At 45.5% G+C, this 23,707-nt stretch overlaps 1 protein-coding gene across 5 annotated transcripts in view; it reads left to right on the top strand.

Annotated features, from left to right (window-relative positions):
- The window catches only part of ENOX2 (ecto-NOX disulfide-thiol exchanger 2), a 63,882-nt gene that overhangs the window by 26,187 nt on the left and 13,988 nt on the right, over positions 1-23,707 (top strand). For 4 of the 5 annotated variants that reach the window (XM_076347551.1, XM_076347549.1, XM_076347548.1 and 1 more), the window contains 6 exons: positions 1,245-1,400; positions 9,348-9,554; positions 11,233-11,466; positions 12,105-12,317; positions 13,932-14,038; positions 21,759-21,873. In XM_076347551.1, the coding sequence (XP_076203666.1) occupies positions 1,245-1,400; positions 9,348-9,554; positions 11,233-11,466; positions 12,105-12,317; positions 13,932-14,038; positions 21,759-21,873 (1,032 nt within the window). The remainder of the gene's footprint in view (positions 1-1,244; positions 1,401-9,347; positions 9,555-11,232; positions 11,467-12,104; positions 12,318-13,931; positions 14,039-21,758; positions 21,874-23,707) is intronic. The other variant, XM_076347550.1, reaches the window with a different exon arrangement.

The following is a 23,707-nucleotide window of genomic DNA, read 5'->3' as shown; positions in this document are numbered from 1 at the left end:
CAAAATTCAGCTACCAAACTCAAACATCCAATCTGGGCACCAAAAGTTGTCTTGCATCCGGATTACTGTAAGTAGTGGTTGTGAAGAGAAGAATACAAAAATGTTTGCCTGCCTTAGGGATATGAATAGCATCTGAAATGATGCCAGCTTAGGATCAAAGGAAAATGCTGCCTCTGCACCACTCAGTTCTACCTATTTGTAACTTTTGTCTGTGCCTTGCAAAATTAATTTTATCCATCTACACCTGAAACAAGCAGCCAGATTCAAAGGCTCTGTAGTGCTCGGGATTCCATATTCTGTGGTAGTGTCCTGTGGTATTTTGGGATTGCCTAGGTCTTCAGAGCTGCTTCTGCAAAGAGAGTAGTGGTAGCAGAGGGTAGAGAAGATGTCGTGCGCTTGCAGGAGGGAGTTCTTCCTGAGATCTCACCCCGATAGTACCAGCTGGTCCTGCTGGTACTGGTTGCCCTTACAGCTTAGTTGCTGACATTCTCAAACTCATGAGCCTTCTCCGTAAGGCATCTAGGCGTTCTGTTTCCATTTTGGTTGCCTACAGGTATTGCTTCCCCAGAGTTCGCAACTTCTGAACAGATAAAATACCCCTCCTTTGACAGCTCTGTTTAGTTTTATTTGGCATTGAAGGCAAATCTAAGAGCAAAATCAAAGTAAAACGCTACTTAGATAGCTAATTAAAGCTGATTAAAGCCTAGAAACAAGTTAAGCAAGGTAAGGCATGCAGTAAGGTGTTTCCTTAAATGCTTCTGTGTGTTTCACCCAGAATCATTCTGGCACGTTCTTAGCTGCTGAAATTGGTGCACTTGTCTAGTTTGCAAGGTGATGCCCTTAACCCTGTGTCACAAGCTGTCTGCACTACTAAACTACTTAGTGAAACCAAACTGTTTCCATATGCCACAGATTTCTGTATGTGGATAAACCTTACTGGGGAAGGTTTTGACACTAGATGGGAGATGGTGTCTACAGAGTGGAAAAAGAAGTAGTTTATTTGAACAGAGAAAACTTATTTGGCTGAGGCAATCAACAATGAAATGGTTTTTTAAAAAAGCTGTTCTAAGGGCACAAATCTAAAGTTCTGGTGAGTTGTATTGCGATGTTCCCTCTCTATTGTTGTTTATTCAGCTAATTTTCACTGGCACATGTGGGGAGAGTACTCCATTTGCTGTCTGAATAAACAGTTACTGTATGAGTCCAAACCACTACCTGACTCCCTTATTCTTTACCCCATTTAGATTTTGATCCCGCTCTTGGGATGATGACTGGAATCCCTCCGATCAACCCCATGATGCCAGGCTTGGGGATAGTCCCACCTCCCATCCCTCCGGACATGCCTGCTGTGAAGGAGATCATTCACTGCAAAAGCTGCACTCTCTTCCCACCTAACCCACGTAATTGTCTATTTATGTTTTCTCCTGTTTCTGTCTATGTAGGAACACGTGTGTGTGATATATATAGATATATATAGAAAAAAAAGCGTATATGAGAGAAGAGCTATTACGTTGCTCTGGGGTGAGTCACTATGACCAGATGCTGGCAAGCAGGTGACAGAGCAATAGGAAAAGCCTATTCTTGTCACTGAGTGTTTGCCATTTCAGTAAATAGCCTTTTTGGTTGTTAGATTAATAAGGGCTGGGAAAGAAAGCATTCCAGTCCCTGGATATCTGAACTCTAATCTTCATGGCGTGATTCTTGCATGTATCATCTAAGGCTTCAAAGACAGCAAGCTCTCGGAGGTAAGGGGGCTGGATCAGCCAGCGTGGTCCGTGCTGAGTTCATGCTCTGGGTTTTGTAGAATGTGATGGAAGGAGAGTAGAGGCAGTTGGAAATAAGACAGAAAACTTTAAGAAGCAGACAGTCAGGGCTCACCAGGCTATAGGAAGAAACAAGGATCCCCTTCAAACTAGCTGACTGACCCTTTCTCCTCACTTTTATTATAAAAACCAGAGGAGGGAAAAAACATCGTTACCTGTCAGTTGTCTGGGTTTGTGCAGGGAAAGAGGAAGGGGATGAAATAGCCAACAAAACGTAGATGTGATAGAGATAAGTAGGAGATCTCATTTCTTGGCTTTGGAGGATGTCCTTAGCTATTGCTGTTAGAAGAGACATGTATCGGTTACTTGCTTAGCATCCAGTCTGTTCCAGTTCTTTGTTTTTTGGACTTCGGGATTCTTCTGGCTGAGGGACTTCTTCGTACTTGTATTAACTTCCATTAAAAGATTCTAGATCATCTTGATTACTTTTTTTGGTCAAATCTTACTTTGCCCCCACTCTTCCTGCTTCTAACGTGTACATTTCGATGGTAATCAATTTCTTTCCTGTTTGTTGCAGACTCTGTGTGTGTATTTCTGTTTTGGAGTGATTACTCATCCAGTTAGGCTTGCAGGGCGAGGCTTTTTTTTTTCCTTGCTTTGACATACAGGTTCTAGTTCATTTATTGGAAGCTTCGGTTACATTAAAGTCCTTAGAACTTTTCAGACCAGTGTCTTTAATTTCTTAAAGTTGCTGCTATGAAATAAAGGCCTCTTCAGTTACAAAACCCACAACAAGAACATTGCTTTTTTAGCTTTTCATTTCAATTAAAGTGGATCAGCTTGTCGTTGCTCCATCAAGATTATTTGTTTTAGCGCTAGCTGTTCTCTAATGTCCTTAATACTTATAAACTACTGCCGCATGGATTTCAAGTGTCACTTCTTATTGGCTCAAGAACTACCTGATGAAATGTATTGGCTTGTCATTTGCAATATCGCTATCGATACATTTGTTCTTCAGCTTTTATCTGGGAAATTTGATGTCATTGTCACAGAGTTCTTCATAGCACGATGTCTTTTTAGACTATTAAAAAATATTTTAAAATTTCTAGTGTTATCCAAATCTTCTCCTTAAGCACTCTGTGGTCCAAGTAATTTCTGATTTTATCCAGGGTATTCTTTTTTCACTATATCTCACAATTGAACCACAAAGCTGTACCACTAATTTCAGCCCTTCCTGCACATACCCTTGCCTCACTTCATTTGGAGCTTGCCCATTTTTCTTCCAACAACAGTTTTGTTCCATGTCCTACTTTAACAGGTTTAAGTACTCTCGTTTAGGTTCCTAACTGAAGCAAGCGCGGTTGTTTCTCCATTTTTCTCCTCTTGCGCAGCTTGGCATTTTCTGAATTTCTCACCTCCCTAACCCTGGCTAGGCACAGCGCTGAACTTCTCATGAGGTCAACCCTGCCTTTGTGAAAAGGCCATGTGAAAACCATCTTAAATTTGGTCGGTTACTTTCACAAAATGATTGTTTCTTGTCTACAGGTTGCTTGTTCTTGGCAAGCTGCTAAGACCTCTCTGTTTTAGAGGGCAGTGCTTTGCCTTCTGGCTCATTGCCCTGCTCCAGCTGGAGCCCTGCAGGTGGTAGGCTGTCCAGGCCGACACTGCTTAGGAACCTCTTATCACTGTTGGTTCTCTGAAGTGTGTGGGGGGAAAATCAGTATTAAATATTACCTTTTCAAGGGCAACCCCCAAGGAAAGCAGCTGGGACTGGAAGGGCTCAGTCTCTCTCTCTCTCCTCAGTGCACTAATACCTTTGGCCCGCAGTGGGAACTGCAGAAACAAATAGTGGTGCGACATCAGTGCCAGCCCCCGTGGTAATACCTCCTGGTTGCTTGGCGAAACCTCGGCCTTATCCCATCGTTGCAGTCCCGTATGCCTCTGAGGGAGTGTTGCAATGCCATTGGTTTTGTTCTGTCATGTTTTGGTACGTGTGTGTTAGCATGAAGACCTGTTTGACCTCCATCTTCCCGTTCTGAGAGTCTAGATAAAGGGTGATTTCAGACCTAAGTGGCTCTGTCTCAGGAAATTAGAGGAATATTTTCCATAGATAAGAAAGAAGGAAGCATAAATCCTAATGCTAGTTTTGCTGTTAAAATCCTAATGCTAGTTTTGCTGTTAAGGATTTTAACTGTGCAGGCCCTTTGGACAAGAAGCTTCATCCCTCAGCATCCATTCAATTTCTCATCCCTAGTTAATCATTCTTCATCCCTTTGACTCTTAAAGCATTCTGTGTTGACACTTACTGCCTGTGTTTTCTCCCCGGTGATGTGCTTGCATGGCAGAGATGATTTTGCCCATACCAACTTTGTCATTATCTTTGTCAAGATAATCCTGACAAATTTTACTGCCAAGAATGGCCATTCAGAAGGAACTTGCGATGGTCCAGATGGACTTACTCTTACCTCTTTTTCTAGGCTCTCCTCACCATGGACCTTTCAATTTGGAGCCTCCAGCCCCTTTGGCATCACTGGAGAGCAACTGGTAGAGTTTGGGGCAGTTTATCTGAGGAAATATTGTTGTCTGCTTTTGAGGAAGATGAATCTCCCCAGGTTGTGCTGCCCAGCTCTCCAGTGATTATAAGGGGAGCAGAGAGTGACTAGCTTGTGGGGAAACCTACACTCAAGGTATCTAAAATTAGGTGAAGTGTGTTCCACCTCAGCGTGTTTACTATCTGGATTAATCTTCCAGACTCCCTTTAAAGCTGAAAGAGAGAGGTCAGTATTTGGTTATGATTTGTCTATTCTAGACGTCTACACACAAGATAAATCCATATTTCTGAATGGACTTGTTTTCATCCCTTAGCCCTTAGTTTCTTTTAAGAAACCTAGAAAATTGTCTCAGTTATAACCTAAATTACATAGATGATCTATGTGGACATGTCTTTCATAGGTAGTATGGATCTCTGTGCGGGTGTAGCTTGAAGCAGGTAAGTCTGAAGTATGCACAGTTGCACTACAGAACTAAGTTGATTTGCTAAATGATGGTGTGAAGCTAGTTCCTGGTCTGGTAATTAGTAACAAACTGTTGTGGCCATGAGACAATCTGCTTCCACTTAAGAACGATCAATATTTTTATTCCATCAGTCAGCCAGGCTGTAGCCTGGAGCTTGTCAGTATATTAACAAATATCACTTGGACACCTGATGCTGCTTTGGGGAGAGTGGGCTATTGCATGAGGGAGGACATCACAATGGAGCAGACCACTTTCTTTCCGCTTCTTCGTGCTTCCTTTAATCACATTTCTCTTGTTGAGCTTGCTTTCCTGCTTGCAGGCTTTAAGATGCTTTCCTCTGTTGTATGTATCATGAAAAACATGAACTGTGCAAGCTGTTCTCAGAGTGGATAATACGCAGCTTGCAACAAGTTAGGTGTTGGGTCCACATCATGTCTGGTCAATGCTACCACGGCTGACCAGCCGGGCTTCCCTGGCCCTTTGTGCTTTACAGATTTAGGAGGGACCTTCGATATCCTGTTATATGTGGGGCAAGGTTTGGTACGTTCCGTGTTGTCCACCTGGGAGGCTGGCAGGACAAGGCTGTGCTTGTGAAGGGCACATTAGGCAAACGTGTGCCTTAACCCCCTAACTGTATTAATTGCAGCAGTGGTCAAGTCTGCCTCCCCAGTGGGAAGAACATACGAACTCCATGGGGATAGTTTATTTTGCTGTGATCTCCAGACTAGCTGGGGCCTTGCTCGCTCCTTGTTACATGACCGTCTGCAGTACGGTAAGTAATCGCGTTCGACTTGGAAGACCAAAGGGCCCATGACCCAACATGTTCTCCTTAGAGCAGGGTGTTGGGCTGTGGCACTGTAACACTGTATTGCTACTCTGAGCAGGCCAGTGGCAGTGGGAGGCTGTCGAAGGTTGAGCAAGGGCAGAATTCTTGGCAAAATCAAGATTTAGTAATGTACAGGCTTGCAGGGGCCTGTACATGCTGTTGGCAAAGCTCATGTCTGCAAAGTTGATGTCCTCAAGCTGCAGGGACTGGTTTCGTAACCGACTTGGTGGGAACAGAGGCTGTAGCTCTAGTACAGTGTTATCAGTGTGACGTGGGCTCATCTTGCTTCACTCATCACTCCCCTAGACTGACTGATTTGAGTAGAGGGAGGTGCTGGTACAGGGAGAGAGGGCAAGTCTGTCAGTTTTCTATATGAAGAAAATAGGAAAGATACTCCACCCACTAACACATCTCTGCCTCACCGTGCTTGTCATGAGACTGGATTTCTCACCACAAGATATTTACTTGCCTGCCAGCCTCGGGAAATGAGTTAACAACTTTTAATGGGCTGTTTGTCCCCCGGCAAATGGAGCAGGGCACCCCTGACTTGGTTCACACTTAGTGGGATCAGCAGGAGCTGCACAGAGTCATGGTCCCTTCATCTGCTCTCTGCAGCATGTTGCAGAGCCTGGCAGCCGGTCTCAGATTAATATACGCAACTTGGCAGCAATCGCGCCCCTGGTCTTGGTGTTCCTGAGACCTCTGTGTGCTACTGGCCAGAGCTCTGCCTCCAAACAGGGCATTGCTTGGCTTGTTACCTTCAGCGAAGAAGAATAAGTCGGATCCCGTGAGCTGTGCTTACTGCCAGACACGCAGAGGGTGAGAAGCGTTCCACCCCATAAAGCATTAACAATAAATTCTGAAGTATAAAATCGACAGAAATTACAAACTGGGGAAGGTAGGAGCGTGAGTGCAGTCTCGGGCATCTTTTCCCTGCAGTGCCTGCACGGCCCAGCCGCGGGTCGGGGCCCTGCAGAAGTCTGTGGGTCCGTGTCAGCACAGGACAGTCTGGAATTACCAATGGGAAAACAAGGACTTAATTCTTTCAGAAGCAGTGCTTTTCACTGGAAATAAGACGCTTTCGTTATGCAGAGAAGTTGCGGTAGATGTTTGTAACTGCGTGTCTATATATAATTCAGAAGAAGGTGCCAGCAGATGGCACCCGAGCCTGATGGGCTCCCAGCAGTGGGAGTCTGTGGTGCTCCTCAGCCCAGCATTTTAAATAAAATGCTTGCAATGCCCACTCTGATGAATAATCTCTTAGTTCACCACCCCCAGAAGAAAACCTGTCTCGCTGTCCTGGAAGCAGTTTTGGGTTGGGGTTCTTTTTGGGGTTGTTTTTTTTTGTTTGTTTGTTTTTTTGGGTTGTTTTTTTTTGCTTGGTTGTTTTTGTTTTTGTTTTTTTTTAAATTAAATACTCGTTGACGAGCCAGTTCAAGAATGTCAAATGCTGTGTTAGAAGGAAGATGCACTATTAGTCCCTTCCTGGCCTCCGAACGTGTAACAAAATAGTGCATCTCTTCATGCTGGCAAACAAGTAACTGTCACAGAAACACTCAGACGCTGCTTTTGAGGCACGTGTTCCTCCCAGATTTCTTATAGCCATGCTCACAGTGTTTTTTCAGCCTAAGGTCTGCGTACGCGGAGTCGACTGAGCTCCCACCAGGGTGCTCCTGCATGCGTGTCTCCTCCTGCTCCCCTTCTCCCGTGTTTGTACTCTCCATACTCTCCCTTTCTCATCCATCAGGGCCTCTAGCATTTCGTGGTGCTGCGGATTGCTCCCAGTGATGGTTTATCTGCTTTGAAGACCTTTCCCTCCCCTTCTTGTAACAAACTGGCTCTTGACTTCATCCAGACCCGTGCGTTTCTATTCTCGGCTGCGTGAGACGTGCTCAGTCCTGTTTCCCTGGGATTTTTGCCCTCTTCTGGTTCTCCTGCTGCTTTAATCCCTCCTTTAGTGTGTGGCCTTGCGAATGGATGGAGTCTGAAATGTTAATTCCTCACAAATATCTGTCAGGGATATTTGCCAGGGGGGAAATTTCTCTTCCTCTGAGCCAGTCTAGCAGAAAATTTTAAAAGAACTCCTATTGCCATTATTTTGCTAAAGACTTAAAAACATATTTTTTGCAAAATGCAGATAGTGTGGGTTCAGCACTCTGTTACAGCTGCTACCTTGTGTTTCATGTACTTATGACAGACCCAACATATATATTTTGATCTGAGATACAGTCTGTGCAAAACTGTGTTCGATACAAATGTTAGACTGTGGAGATTGCTGTTGAGATGTGATCAGGGCTGGTAATTTAGGAAGTTTCCAAGAAAAATTGGTATAAAATAGACAGAGGGAATGTTTGGTAAGGTTATGAAGGTGTACTGGAAAGGGGATTAAACTTGGATTTCAGGTTTTCAGGGAAAACCTAGCAGTTGTGGTCAATGTTATCCTGAGAGGAGAACCTCAGCGTCTCGCAGAATTTATGAGTCCTTCCTGGAGGCCCTTGCTACAAGCTGGTACTGGACTGGGCGAGCTCCTGGCCGGGCGCTCTCTTGCAGCTTCTGTTCTTGTGAAGTAAGAGCAGGATGTTAAAAGGAACCGTTGGCGCAGAAGTACTGGGTTTTACAGAAAAGAAGGTTAAGGCTGTTGTTTTGTAAGGCTGTAGCAAGTCAGTGGTCAGGCTTGATGTGGGAACCAAAAGGAGCCATTTCCAAACAAAAAGAAAATAATCCTAATGATTGCTTTTGGAAGAACTTTGCTGGAAATATGCCAAAGAATTAAAAGAATGTAATACAACTATTTTGTTAAATAAATATGTAAGTAGTGTAATTCTGTGAACTGAAACAGGGGCGATGGATCCCAGCGCTGAAATTCATTTAGTATTTTCCAGATATTAAGAAACACTAGGTAACAAGCGCATAATCCTTCTCAGCCTTCACATACTGAGTTGGGAGGGTCTCACTGCACTTGCCAGGTGGGCACCTGAGCATGGAAATGAGTTCGGTGCTGGAGAAACACTTCTCCAAGTCACAGCAGTCTCACGCAGTCTCTTTTGTGTGCTGCAGTGTTGCAGGTGGGTAAGTGAGCATACTCGGCAACCTGCTGCTGGCAAACTACACTTGACTTTCAGCCTGCTTTTACGTTCTGTGGTTCATTTTAGCCATACAGGTGGAAGAAACCATTAATTCCTTCTACACCTCTTGGCTATACCCATTTCCTTCATCTCTTCCTTCTGTACTATCTTTTTAGTCTAAATTTGGTTCGTGACCTTCCCTTAACGTTAATACTCTTCCACCCTTTACAGACTGCTGTATAGCTTTTTACCCTGTAGGATCCTCTGTATACGTTTTCTACGTATTCTTTACTCTAGGACAGTCCTTTAAGCTGTGCTTGTATAGCACAGCTGTATAGCACCTCCTATGATAAAGTTCTGAGGTCCTGGTGCTGCTCATGTTCTGCAACAGGAGCTCAGTGAGCCTTTGCTTGCGCTAGGGAGAGTGTTTAGAGGGCTTCAGGCTCCTGAGATCTTTTGTTTGGAAACAGGCTGGCAAATGTGCTTATTCTCGTATAACACCTCAGCAGTGCTCTAGATCTACTGCTTGGTAAAGTTGAATGCAGCATAGCTAGGTGTACGTTTGAAGGAAGCTAGGAAGGTATGGTCGTCTCTCAGGAGAGGTGGGCAGATGAAAGAAACATGTGCTGACAACCCAAAAACTAACCTGGTCTGCTTTCTCTCTCTTGCTCTCTTCAGATCTTCCCCCTCCAGCAACAAGAGAGAGGCCCCCAGGGTGTAAGACGGTGTTTGTTGGAGGACTGCCGGAAAACGGAACCGAGCAGATCATTATGGAAGTGTTTGAACAGTGTGGGGAAGTCATAGCTATTCGAAAGAGTAAGAAGAATTTCTGTCATATCCGCTTTGCTGAGGAGTTCATGGTGGACAAGGCACTTTATCTTTCTGGTAGGTGTATTTCTGTCTCAGATGGCAGCTTAAAATTCTGGGACAGAGATGTAATGACTTCTTTATAGTTATAATGGTAGGCTTTGTTGCAATTGGAAGATTGGTCTAATGTTGTGTCAGTTCACCTCTTTTTCTGCTCCTATTGCATTTCTGCTTAAATATATGAAAAAAGCTCCTGATAGGAAAGATAGCAATGCTTTGTTACCTTGGGTACTGCAAACCTCTACAAATATTGGGATGAGGTACAATCAGAGTCCATCCCCATCTTACCTGGATAAATGTCCAGCTGATTCTGTAGATAATGCTTAAGGGTCCTATAAAAACTTGCAGTTGCTCTCAATTGCTCGTTAATCGGATGGTGTGCTTAACTTTCATCAATATTTTTTTCCCTGTTAGTCATCAGAGCTGAAACACCTGGGCTCCTTTTGCCTAGGGAGCCCCTGTTCTGCATCCATAGGGTTTTAAGAGGTTTGTTTCATGGAGGACAGAGACTTTGTGGTTGGTGTTTGCAGACTGCGTGGCTGGCAGATTGTGCATTTCCAGCCAAGCTGTGCTGGTTACATCTGTCCTGAGCAGCCTGGGCTTTCCACCTGACTCTTTACCACTCTAGAAAAATACAGTAATACTTTCTATTTCCGTGCTAAAATCTCTTCCAAATTCATTCTTTCAGTATATTAACAAATCAGTGTACTGCCTCCAAAGCCCGTACTCTCTCCAGAGAGATGAGATTGTCAAGATAAGCGAGGGAAATGCTCTTTGCTGTTTAAAATAATGGAAACTTTTCTGTAGTCCGTTGTGACTGATTGTAAGCATTGCGTCTCATTCCAGAGACTGTTGAATTGAGTTAAACTTGCAATGCCCCATTAGTAAGAGCAGTATCTCTTTGTGGTTACCCCTTCTACATAGCCAAACCAGCCTTTTTAGCTTCAGGCGTTCTCTGCTTATAGTTCCTCCTGCCCAAAGCCATGGTCATGTGCACAGTCATCAGTGTCCTCCACACGTAAGCGTTGTTTCTGGGTTTATTCTTTATACAAAGTCTCTCTGTAGTTCAGATTTTCTTCCATACATCCCACCTGTGCTTTTCTTAATCACAGAGGAGAGCCTTCTATCATGTTTGATGTGAAACTCCAGAAAAGGAGTCCTGCAAACCGTGCTGGTGAGAGTTCCCACACAGTGGACGTGCACGTCTGCTGACCTTATTCCCGCTCCCACTGGATGATGGGGGCTGTTCCAAAGATTACCGCCATCCATCTGCTGCCCTCTTTGCCGTGTCTCACCTCTCATTCCCCCCTTCCCATCCCCAACTTCTGAAGTTTGCAAAAGCGGGGATCCAAGGCAGTTCTGCCTTTCCCCATGTGAACAGCTGGGCTTAGTCCCACAGCCCGAGAGGTTGTGTACAATTGCAGTTGCTACTCGAGACCCAGTACCTGCTAGTGTTTAGAGGAGGAACAGCCCATGAAGGATCTTGCCTAGCATGTGCAAAACACAGGCAGATAGCAGCAAACCCCCTAACAATGTTTCCTTCTCCAGCATCGCTCTCTGTGCACTAAACTCTTCAGTAAACTCTTCTGTTCAGGGGCTTTCTGGCTCTGTAGGAATGAGAGATGGGCACTGGTGGGTGGTTGGAGTCTAAGGTAAGTCACCTGTCCTGTCTGAACACTGTTGTCATCACTGCCAGGCTATCGCATCAGGCTGGGCTCCAGCACTGACAAGAAGGATACTGGGCGCCTGCATGTGGATTTTGCTCAGGCTCGGGACGATCTGTACGAGTGGGAATGTAAGCAGCGGATGCTGGCGAGAGAGGAGCGCCATCGCAGGAGGCTGGAAGAGGAGCGCTTCCGCCCGCCCTCCCCACCTCCTGTCGTCCATTACTCCGACCATGAGTGCAGCGTTGTCGCTGAGAAACTGAAAGGTAAGTGGTTCTGCGGGCCACGGCCACCCTTCTGTGCAGATGCTGGGACAGAGATTTGTATTCTTCAGTGGTCGTCTTGCTGAACTGAAATGATGGTGTCATCTAGACCTTGCAGAGCCCGTTCAGACTGAGCCCTCAGCCTGCACACAGCAGCTCTCCTAGCCATCTCTTTTTCAGAATTGTTTGTCTTTTTGTAAAAGCAAACCCATACTCGAGTACAACAGTTTCTTCCAAAGCATTTTTATTCATGTTAAAAGGACTAGTGTAAGTCCTAAGACCTTCTTTGAAGCCTAAGACCCATGTGTGGCCTGATTATTTTGGAGCTGGAGGATATCTTCTTTCATGCAAGTGTACATCTGAATAGGCATATGAAGTTTTCCAGTAGGTTTCTAGAAGTTGGTCCTCCTCTTGTTGCACCTCAACAGATTGTTTGCTCCATCAACTTGATGTTAGACTTGCCTTCCTTTGTATAGCCTTGTATTCAGATAATAATTCAGTGCTTTCAAGAATTGTGATTAGCCGCCTGAAGTAAGCTGACCTTTGAAAGAGAGCAGTTCGGCAGTGCCAGGGAAAGGATCTAAAAGCTGCGCAAGTGACCCTGTACTTCTGTGGTGTAAAGGTGTCCTTTCTTGCTGCAGATGACACAAAGTTCTTAGAAGCCATCCAGACCTTGCTGACCTGGATAGAGCGTGGAGAAGTGAACCGGAGGACTGCCAACAACTTCTATTCCATGATCCAGTCGGCCAACAGCCACATTCGCAGACTAGTGAACGAGAAGGCAGCTCACGAGAAAGAGATGGAAGAAGCTAAAGAGAAATTCAAACTTGCTCTCTCAGGGATTCTGGTTCAGTGTGAGTAGTGTTTCCGCACTGAGCGCTGGTTGTCTGTTGTTGTAGGGAAGACGCTTAATTTCTAGAGTCTGGAGAGGCCACACTAAAAGGGCTCCAGGAAAAGAAGTAGCAATCGCTTCTGTGCAGCTACAGTTAATTTATAAGTATATATCATTAACTTGGCAAAAGTTTCTTGTGGTACTTTTTAGTGGAGTAAGAGTCCACATCTGGGGGGAGGAGAGAATGAATTCTTAATTTTGTTCCTCTTTTAATTATAGTCTATTAGTAGTTCTGTCATCTTTTCAACTCCACTTCTGTGCACAGACAAGGTAAGTTCCTGGTAATCTGGTGCCTCAGCGAAGCGTACAGGATTTATTCGCCAAAGGTAGGATGCAGCAGAGTGTTCCCAACACCCTGTTCTCAGTCGCAACTGAAAACTTGTTGCAGAACAGCGTTTCAAACCTGGGTCTTTCAAATCCCAGTACTTTATTAAATCATGAAATCAAGGAAGAGGCATGGGCTATATTAGTTCCAAGATGTGATTTTTAACAGTTCCTCAAACCATTCATTGCCTCTTACACATCTGTTCTTTAGTAAGTCTGAATATTTTTTTTTTTTTTTTTTTTACTTTTTTTTAGAGTACCTTTCAGAGTACCTTCTCCACAATTGTACTAAGTCTCCTTGAGCCCCTTGGCTAGGTTGTGAATATTCTTAACTTTTGATTTTATATTCAATAACTTTGGCTGTTACTTGTTTGATACTTGATTTTTAAAAAAAAAAATTTTTTTAAAATTCTGTTCATGGTAAAAAATATGGGCGCACGGTCCAGAGGGAAATGCAGTAAGCACTGCAGAGTAAGTAGTAATAGACAGTAGCATGCCACTCTGCTCTATAAAACACCCACTGATATCTCAGCCACTCTTAGGTTAATCTAAGTAGCAGAGAGCTGATTTTATTTTGTAAGAATTATGCCTACTACAACATCACAAACGTAAAAAAAAAAAAAAATCAGGTAGATGTGCCTTCTGCTCTTGGGTGAGTTCTCATCCAAGGAGAGGCACTTTGTATTTCCAAAAACCTCTGCAAATTTTCTAGAGAAATAGAAGGAATAAACCTCAGGAACAAAAAAAAGTTGATGGCTGATGCCAGAATCCTTTTTCTGTAGCATGCACGGGCGGGATGCGGTCCTGCTCGGGCTGTGGCACTGTTCTTTGGGACCGCACCCACCGGGCAGAACATCCAAAGTGCCAGCTTTTACAGTTGTACTTAATCATCCCATTTTAGAGAGCGAGTGCTACCTGGGTCTACTTGTTACACTCATAAGCAGCGTTGCGCGGCATATTTGAATATTTTTCAGCGCAGCATGTGCCTTCCTTTTTTCCCTGTTGAGAGCAGATGCTGTTTTCCCAGTTGATCATTACTCTGTGAGCATTTGACACTGGCCTGGTGAAGTCCACGCTTTTCTTTCCAGGCACAGAGTCCCTTTCCTGAGCATAGCTTCAGCACAGTACAGTGTTATAAGAAAAGGTTAGCCAAACCACCTGCCTGATTCCACTTTTTTACTCCTTTACTCCTCTTGTTCGCCCTCTCTGGATGATATTCTGGCCTGATTTGACTGCTGATTTGATACTACAGTCGAGCAAATAGTGGCCGTGTACCATTCTGCCTCCAAACAAAAGGCTTGGGACCATTTCACGAAAGCTCAGCGTAAGAACATCAGCGTGTGGTGCAAACAAGCAGAGGTTGGTAATTTTTTATTGTGTTAGATCCTCCAGCACAGTCTCTTTCTTGTCAGGATATTGATGTTAAGTTTGCACAATGCTCGCGTGGATAACACCACCTTAATTCGCAGTGTAAGATGGGAATTACTCAGTCGTCTCTTGTGTTACAGGTAATAAATTTTCTCTTGGTATTTATGTTGCTAGTAGCAATACCTTGAGATCTGTATGCTGATTGAAGTTGTGCACAGTAATAATAATTACTGATCTATTTTCTGCTGTTTTTAATGTTAAAGCAAGAGGGATTTCTAGATAGATGTTAAAAAAAAAAAACAAACCCAAAACCCTAAGCATCATCAGAGATCTGTTTTATCACATTTTTATTGACAGACGTGAGAGGTGGAAATAATTGCAGCTGGACAGTCTGAAAAACTTGAGGGAGGATGTTCTCATATTTGTGTATTTATCCCATGCAGCAACATTGCTAGTGAAATACAGGATTTAAAGGCGGTGACAAGGATGGGGTTGATGGAAGAAGGCATGTCACTCCAACTGCTCTTCCTGCAAGAGGAAGAATAGTTCTCAGTCCCTTATCTGGTCTTACCAAATTTTACTGGAGTCAGGCACAATGTCAGAAAAAATAAAGCGAAGGTAAAGAAAGGCTGTCTCTTGGGAAAGTGATGGTTTTGGGAGATGTTTGTCCTGGAGTCTTGATGAAATACGTGCTGCCTTCTGTCACCTGCATAGTAGGATGTCGCGTTACTTGGCTGCATCTGGCAGCGGAGCCCATCTTGATGTTTGTCTGGCCTGAGGAAGGAGGGAGGAGATGGTAGCCCTCCACGTTCCCAGGAGCACAGCTAAGAGTGGCGGAAGAGCCCCGTGGTGGGTCTCCTAGTCAGAGCTCGTCTACCCTGGAGTCTCACTTCCATGTCCCTTCCCTAGAAAGGTTAATGCTCAAAGTGGTAACAGAAGTATTGTCACCCTGGGGTATGAGTAGTTTTGAAGGAAAGAGCAAGAAATTGTATTTTTCTTGCTCATTAAGCTTTTAAAGTAGGGTGGAGCTTGAATCAGTTTTTACCACTGACAATAAAGACTTCTTCGAAGTAGTAGGACCCAGATCTGAAGTGTAGAAAAGAACTGCTATGAAAAATACCTGCCTTTTATCCTAATCCAGAGAGACACTGCTGTGTTGGGAAATATTCTTTATTCACTGCAGAAACACTAACAGTTCAGGGCTGATCTTGTCATTTATGTGTCAGAAATAAGGCAAAGCAGATGCTTTCTCATCTCAGCATAACCTTAAGAAGGTTTCCAGCCCCGTGGGTTGCCAGCGTTCAGCAAAGCCATGCTGGGAATATCAATCTGGATGTGTAAGATGGCAGCTGTGGCTGAGGGGCTGGAAAGGAGTTGGGTGTTTGGCACCGCTGTCTAAGTGTTCCCATGATGGATGTGTAAACAGCCGAAAGGGTCTTGTCTGCACACACTGCTGATTAGTCAGGTTTGGGTGAGAAATCCTACTCTGCCTGAGAGCTTTGGATTTTCATTTTCCTTTGTTTCAGCGCCCTTACTTGGAAGGCAAAGGTTTGCTGACTGCTGGACCTCGTCGTGTGGCTTTCCAGAGCCCTGTGCAGCCAGTAGTGAATGTACCGTCCTGAGAATGGGGCACCGAGTAAAGAAGTGTTTGCCTCATGTTGCCCAGTAATTCTCTGGAAGACCAGTTTTTTGGCTCCCAGTTGTGGAGTGCACTCAGTACTTCCAGCCCACAGCCATCCTGCAGGAGTCTGTCTGTGTAGATTAGGTAGAGCTGAAAGTCTGGAGATGTTTCATGACACCCACCCAGGTGAAGGCAGCGATCAAAGACAAGGGTGTTCTGAAGTGCTTGTTTATTCCTAGGAAAAAGGACTCTAATATGCAAGCCATAGAGTAGCAAATAAAGAGCAAGGTTAGCTTTCAACCACAGCATCTTGTTCAGTTACTCTTTCAGTACGATGCTGAAATCCCGTTCAGCTACTCCTTCTCAAATCTCTCTTCTGCAATATTTAGGTGTCTGTCTCAAAAGTAGAGCCCCAAGCTGGAGAGCACATATATTCTACCCAAATCCTGGCAGTGTACCAGTCCATCAGGCATGTACACTGATTTCTATTAGGGATTTGAAGGCTAAGCTATACTAAAGTCGCCTGTGCAGCACATCAGTGCCACGTGTAGTATTCTGATGTGTCTGGAAGAAATTACTTTCATCATCGCTTCTTTCCTGACAATGCTCAGAACAGGGAAGAAATGGCACACAAATATTTTAAAATACTCAATTTCCAATACATTTGTATTGAAAAATAACAGTGTTAAATGAGTTTAGTGATTTCATTAGGTAGCTACGACTCTCTGCAAGAACACCAAGCTCACAGAGCATCACTTGCGATAGCTCCGGAGGTGTTTCGTAAGTTATCACCGTTTCCTCATGCAGTGCTAGGCACCATGTCTCAGACCCACGTGGATCCCACTGGTCTTGTCCCAGTGTGAAACAGAAAAGGCTTGCTTAAACCACCTCTGAAAACATTAGTCTGGGTTGTTAGTCTTAACTGTGTTAAAATACCATCTTTTTTTAACTGAGCCTGTAATAGTGTCTAAAAAGAAACCTGTTACTCTCTGAGGGATGTTAGTTTCTGTGAAAGACATGGGATTGTCTCAGCCAGGGCATGGAAATGAAAGAAGCAGATCACTATATACTTTCATATAGGAGGGATCTTACAGGGTTGCTTTTTGTGAAACGGTACTTAATCCAGCACTCTTGGGTGTTAGTGCAAAACGCTCGTGATGTACATTATCCTTATTTTCTAGTGTATGTCAACATTAATCTTTAATGAACTGGTGACGCATTGATATTCCAATGTATGTGTAACATTAACCAACAGAAAAAAGTGCATCAAGTAGCTGATTAAGCTTCTCTCCATAGATCTCATCTGCAAAGGTATAAATGACAGATTTGAGATGAGAACTTGATTTATAGACAGGAGAAATTGCTTTTCTGGAAAGAGATTGTACATGTATCATTCTTCTTTCTATAGAGAAAGAGGTATAAGAGCTATATGGGCTTTGCCTTCTTAACCTTCATGATATAGTAATAAAGAACATTGAACTTTATCATGTTTCTGCTTTGCAGACAAAGTTTTCTGTTTGGTTCTGTTAGGTTATTTCTGTTAGGAACTTTCATATGGCTTCTTACAAGATTTGCCTTCCAGACAAATCACATAATCGCATAGAACCACAGAATCACAGAAGGGTTTGGGCTGGGAGGGACCTGTGAAGACCATCTAGTCCACCCCTCCTGCCACGGGCAGGGACATCTGTCACTAGGTGAGCTTGTGCAAAGCCCCATCCAACCTGACCTTGAACACTTCCAGGGATGGGGCATCCACAGCTTCTCTGGGCAACCTGTTCCAGTGTCTCACCACCCTCATCGAAAAACATTTCTTCCTTATGTCCGGTCTAAACCTGCCCGCTTTTAGTTTAAAATCATTTCCCTGTCACTACAGGCCTTGGTAAAAAGTCCCTCTCTGTCTTTCTTGTAAAAAAAGAAATATATATTATATATATAAAGGCCATCATGGGGAGTACAAATTTAGTGACACACTATCCTCTCTGCATGTTATATACTGAAAGGCTGCAATAAGGTCTCCCTGGAGCCTTCTCCAGGATGAACAACCCCAACTCTTTCAGCCTTTCTTCCTAGCAGAGGGGTTCCGGCTCTCTGACTCTTTCTGTGGCCTCTTCAGGACCTGCTCTAACAGGTCCATGTCCTCCTTGTGCTGGGGACCCCAGAGCTGGATGCAGTGCTCATTGCGGGCTCATGTCCAGTTTTTCACCCACCAGTACCCCCAAGTCCTTCTCCCCAGGGCTGCTCTCAACCCATTCATCCCCCAGCCTGTATTGATACCAGGGGTTGCCCCAACCCAGGTGGAGGACCTTGCACTTGGCCTTGTTGAACCTTATGAGGGTTCACATGAGCCCACTCCTCCAGCCTGTCCATGTCCCTCTGGTTGGCATCCCTTCCCTCTAGCATAAGTCTTCCTGTGGTTAAGTGTTTTTCTTAGGTATCGAGTTCCTTTATTGCAAACTTGGAAAACAAGTCTATCCCAGCAGAGCCAGAAGTCATCTTTCACCTTTAAGATTATTTAACATCAAAAGTAAATCTGGGCAAAGTTGACAGGCTGGTGATCCGTGATCACCACTAGGTTGGGTATTTGCAGGCCACCTTCCCACGTAGCTGCGACCTGAGAAAAACGTGTAGAGTTGGATAATACCCAGCCAGTGACCTTCTGGTAAAAAGCAGATGATTGATCCTCCACAATGTTGGAAAACTCTAAATGACTGTGTTTTCCTGGGAAGTTTCCAGCTGTGATCTCCCCATGAGACTGCACTTCTGGGACTTTCTTTCCAAATCCCACTGAGTCAAACATTTCGTAGTAGCTAAAGGAAGAGCTAATGTTTCGTTTTATACCTGAGAAGCCAGGTGGAGAGTCTGATTCAGATTATGCCTCTACTTTGAGCCCTAGTGCTCCTGTTCTTTCCTGCTTACTGAGATTGCTTACTATGACTGGGGTGGGAGCACTCTCTCCATTTGGAGCTGTCTTTTGTTCCAAGGTAAGTTCTCCCGGTGGGAAGAGGCTGAGAGACCACTGGTGAGGCCTCTTCCAAGGAGTACTTGCTGCTGGGCTCAGCCTGCTGGTCTCCCCCAGCTTAGGGTCTTCTCTTAAAGGACCGTGGACCCACAAGATGCATCTTCTTGGTACAGCTTTTGGCAGAATTTAATCCTGTGGATCACCGCATCGGAGGAAAGCCTGGCAGGCAGCTCAGGGAATAGGTATACGTTGGGGAGTCATTAGGCTAGGCCAGGGTTTTATTTTTATTGATGGTGACCTAAGGTGGCTTTCCCAGGCAGTGCCAGCAGGTCCTGTAGCTGCAGGCAGCTCATTAATAAGCCATGGAAGCTTGAGACCTGGTGAACCACCATGCTACGATAGCTACCAGCCAGCATATTCCCTTGCCTAGGAAGGGCCTCACTCAGGTATTTGGCTTCTCTGATGCTTTTTCCTTTCCCATCCAGGGCTCCCCCTTGGGCGCAGTCAGGGTGCTGGTGGCCCATGGCATAGCCTGCTGTGCAGCCCAGCCAAGCCTGGCCCCGCTGCGTGCTGTGCTCTGCACAGCCTTCTCCAGCTTCAAGGCCACTTTAGGCTTTCAGCTGTTGAGCAGAGTCAGTTAAAGACAGTGGGAAGATTTTCCTCTGATCTTCAACCCAGCTGCCATTTTATGGGTGGTCTCTAGGGCAGGCAGCAGTTGCTTTGGAAGTGTAGCCAGCGCTGCCCATCGCGCTTGGATCTGCCTTGTTCTTGCCCTTTCCCCATTGCTGTCCCCAAGGTGTCCATTCATCCACGCTGAAAGCATGGTCGTTTTCCCTGTTGGCTGCTCTTGGTGGATGCGTGCTCGGTGCTGGCAAGCATAGTTTTTGAAAGTTTCAGGCCATTAGAGTAAAATCTACAAAGAGCTGGACATTAATTTTATTTCATAAGCAAGTCTTCTATACCTTTTCTCCTATGGCTGTTTCTGGGGTGTGTAATCCAAGTGAAGTTGTGGTAAATTGACATCAGGTAGGGACACTTGGCCGCCTGTGCTAGCCTCTAGTAAGTATTCTTGACATCTCCATCTCTTTGAATAGCTGACTGTTGTTTTCTGAATGTTGCTTGTCCTGCTCTGCAGAGGGGATGGAGAGGCTGAACTAGGTGTTCCCTTGCCTTGCAAACGGGCTGATGCGTGTCTGTGCAGAGCTCTGTCTCTGCCCGGTGTGAGTTGGCTGGAGCAGAGGACGGAGCAGGGGTTCCTGTCCGGAGGAGCAGGTGGGGTTGGCTGGCTCTGCCTGGACAAGGTGAATGGAGCAGAAAGGACACACACAAGCAGGAGCTGGGGCGGCTCAGGGACCAGTGTAGGAGGTAGCATCTCTGTTCCTTTCTGATCCCTAATGTGGACCAAGGCTGTGACAGAGAGTGGAGAGGATCCCAGCAGCCGGAGGGAGAGTCACTGTGGTGCAGGCTGAGCACCGGTGGTTGGCACAGGGGAAGAGGGGAGAGAAGCTTCAAAGTGCACCAGGATTGATAAGGGTCAGGAGGTGGCTGGGCAGTCTCTGGCCTCTCTCTGTGTACTTGCAATTCCTGCTTCTATGGCATGACCTCTGTCTCAGGTAGGTTTTGTTGTTGTAGCCGTGCAGCTGCAGGGAGGAGGCATGGAGCAGGGAGGAACGGAGTGGGCAGCACGGTCATGCTGCAGCAGGGCAAGAGAGGTACATGGCGAGATAGTACCGGGCGTTGTGTAGGTCAGCGCTTGGAAGGTGCGGGATATGTTGTATGGCAGGAGAAAGAAATGCCGGGGAGGTGTGTCAGCTAGCAGCTGGGCTCTGTGTGTCAGGAGGGGACATCACCGGTGGAGGAGCTGTCACAGGTGAATTATTAAGAGAAGTCATCGTTGTGGGGTTAACTAACAGGGTTTTATTGATGATTAAATAATGATTAAATGATAATTGATGATTGAATGATAATTAAATGGTAATCAAATGGTGATTAAGCAATAATTGAATGGTAATTAAACAGTGATTTGACAGTGATGATTTGACTGACGGTGATTTGACTGTGATTAGATGGCGGTCAAACACTCTACTAATTACTACACTTCTAATAATGAAGCTATAGCTGGAGAGATAGATAAATATATAAAAAAAAAAATATTGCTAGCATACGATATACTTTTAGGCGTAATGTAAAATGTCTCTTACCTCGTTATAGATATCAGATGCTGGGTAAAGGGTCTCTCAGCCTTGAGGGGTAACCTTGAGAGGTGTCCCTGCCCAAGGGAGATCACCGCCGTGCAGCCTGCTGCCGTACAGGAGAACTCAGTGGGCTCCGGGGGGGCTGCAGACGTCAACTGATGGACTCGCAGTCAAACCCCCCTTTGGCATATGCGCAGGTGTGCAGCTGTAGCGGTTTTAGTTTGGTCTAGTCCCAGCTCGGGCTGGTACTGCTAGCTCCTGAGAAGATACGGCCTAGCACAATATCTCACGGTTTGCACAGCAGGGCTGGCTTCGGTCAGGTATACTTGTCGGTGATGGCTGAACCAAAGTACTGCTCACTCGGTCAGAGTGGGGGCATCTGTCACAGGTGCTGAGCAGGAGAGCGTGGGGTAGGAGCCCAGCAGGGAAGAGGCAGGGCAGAATGGCATTGGGGATGGGCAAGAGTGGCACAACCCTTGGCTGTGCGGGGCAGGGGAAAGCACTGATAGCAGTTCGTGGCGGCAGGGCGTTACTGATCTAGATGTGTGCTGCAAGCAAGAAGACATGAGGCAGTGACTCAGTGGAGGTTACGAGGTTGGCCAGCGCTGAATGTAGGAGAGGTGTGTGGACATCAAGCAGGGCAGATGCGGGGAGAGGGTTCACCGAGAAACTACACTGTGGGGAAGGCTAGGTAGGCCTGGGGCAAAGAGTAGAAGGGAGATGGAAGAGTTAGTAATACCAGTAGCGTTGACAGATTGACTCATGCTAGATGTTGTCCTTGATCTGTCTGTGCCTAATTTTTTTTTTTATCATTTCCCCTTTATTGCAATATGGAGTTGCATTTTGCAGACTTAGATTTCAGCATCTTTTTATCCAACCAATCTGTTCCTTGTAGTCTGTATTTAAAAAACTCCTCTACTTTCTGAACCTTAGGAAATTCGTAACATTCATAATGATGAACTAATGGGTATTCGAAGAGAGGAGGAAATGGAAATGTCTGATGAAGAAATAGAAGATCCATCAGAGATGAAAGAAACAGAAGAATCAGGTAAAATCACTTTTTACAGCTTATAAACAAAGTACTTGTCTCTTCAGTGGTTTCTTTCAGGAGCTGCATTCTGACTGTTCTGTACCCCAAAACTGTCACAGGCAGAGCAAAATCAACTGCAGTTTCTGGAGTTGTTTTCCCCTCAGTGCCTGGTTCTGTAGCCGGTGTTTGTCACTCCTCCCTGCGATGGTCAGGGTAACCTAAAGCTCTGTCTGAACTGCAGTCCCTAGCGAGACGTGTGGGGTTCATGGAGATGTACGTGGAGGAGCTGTAAGCTCCCTGCCATGTGTGCAGGTGATGGCACAGGCGCAGCGGTGTGCGGCTGAGGTCATCTGCACGGCTGCTCTGTGCAGAGCCACCCTGCTTTTGCAGCTACACCGCTGTCAACCTGAGCTGTCCCGTTTCAGTGCACCGCTTATGTCTGCCCAGCACCGGAGACACATTTACACAGCAGCGGATCCCCATCCCAAGGTGCTGGGTTTCAGCGGTACTCTGAGCAGCAGCTGGGCCAACAGCAGCGCTTGGAGAGGGAGCAGCAAGTGTGTGCGGTGGCAGATGTGGCTGTAGTCTTAGCGCAGGGCTGTGCGGTCAGCTGAGTGCTCCTGTGTCGTACAGCTTGAAATGCCCTTGGCTGGGACTAACATGAGAACTGCACTGTCCAAATACCCCTTCTCCCTTTGTCTGCGAGAAATAAAAGATGAACAGTCCAGAAATGCGTTGAAGGGCTTTCCTGGATAGTGAAGTTACAAACACTCAGCTTAGGAAATGCCATCATGAAGGTTGTGTGGGAAATCTTATGTTCCAGTGTTGTAACAACAACATAGCAAATCTCAATGCCGACTCGTTATACAAGGGGAGAAGGAAAAGTGGAGCCATACTGATTTTACTGGTGCACACAAATACTCATGTAGCCGTATACTCACCAGCGTTAAAACATGTCCCCAAGTAGCCTGCCCAGTGGTCAGGCACCAGGATGTGTCTCCAAATGGTCTGTCCAGCATGCAGGCACCAAGATGCTTGTATCCTGTTGGTCTGCCTGGGATTCCTTCGGGTGTCATGGAGGACAAGGGAGGCCAGCTATTGAGTCCTCCTAATGCCCTCTGGGTCCTTTCTAGGTTGGTGAGCCTCTACTGGTTTGGGGTCTGTCTTGTTCTACCCATTAGGTTCTTTTGCCTCTCCATTCTGTCCCTCTCTGTGAATTGTTTAGATTTATTCACTGTCCCATTCTCTCCCCCTGCTGTCATTTCTTAAAAGGCTTGAATCTGGTCTCTAGGGCGTCAGTGGACAGCCCTAGTTGTGACTCTGGTAATGCAGTGCTGAGGACCATACCGTCCTTCTGGGGCGAGAGAGGCTGGCAAAGCTGTCCGCCGCAGTTGGTGAACTGTTCCAGGGCTGCTTCCAACTGTTGTTTCTCAGATGCTGCCAGTGGAGTTAGAAAAATCTTTGGTCAAGGTTGCTTCCAGTTTATTCTCTTCAGATGATGAGCCTGCCATAGCAACCTTTCTATTCAAGCTGAACTAACATTTTAATGCCTCCAAAGCATTTTCCAGGTGCCCTCTTGCCACCAACCCCGACCCCATCTAAGCAAAATTTTTCTATGGTCTGTTTTACTAGACTCTAAATGCTGTGACATGCTCATCATGCTTTGCTTAGATCATCTGAAGAGAAGTAGCCAGGTCCTTTCCTTTGTCCTAAGCAATGTCCCTAAGCTGTCTTCTGCCTCAGAAAACTATGAAAGGCCCATCTTTCCAAACACTTCTGCTAAAAACATCTAGTCTTTTCTTCCTTCTGAATTTCCTTTTCTGAAATATTCAGACACCTCCACTGTCTCAAA

Source organism: Aptenodytes patagonicus, chromosome 9 (assembly GCF_965638725.1).
Source record: "Aptenodytes patagonicus chromosome 9, bAptPat1.pri.cur, whole genome shotgun sequence".
Lineage (NCBI taxonomy): Eukaryota > Metazoa > Chordata > Aves > Sphenisciformes > Spheniscidae > Aptenodytes > Aptenodytes patagonicus.
Note: the sequence above shows the minus strand (reverse complement) of the source record. Positions and strands in the feature narration are given on the sequence as shown.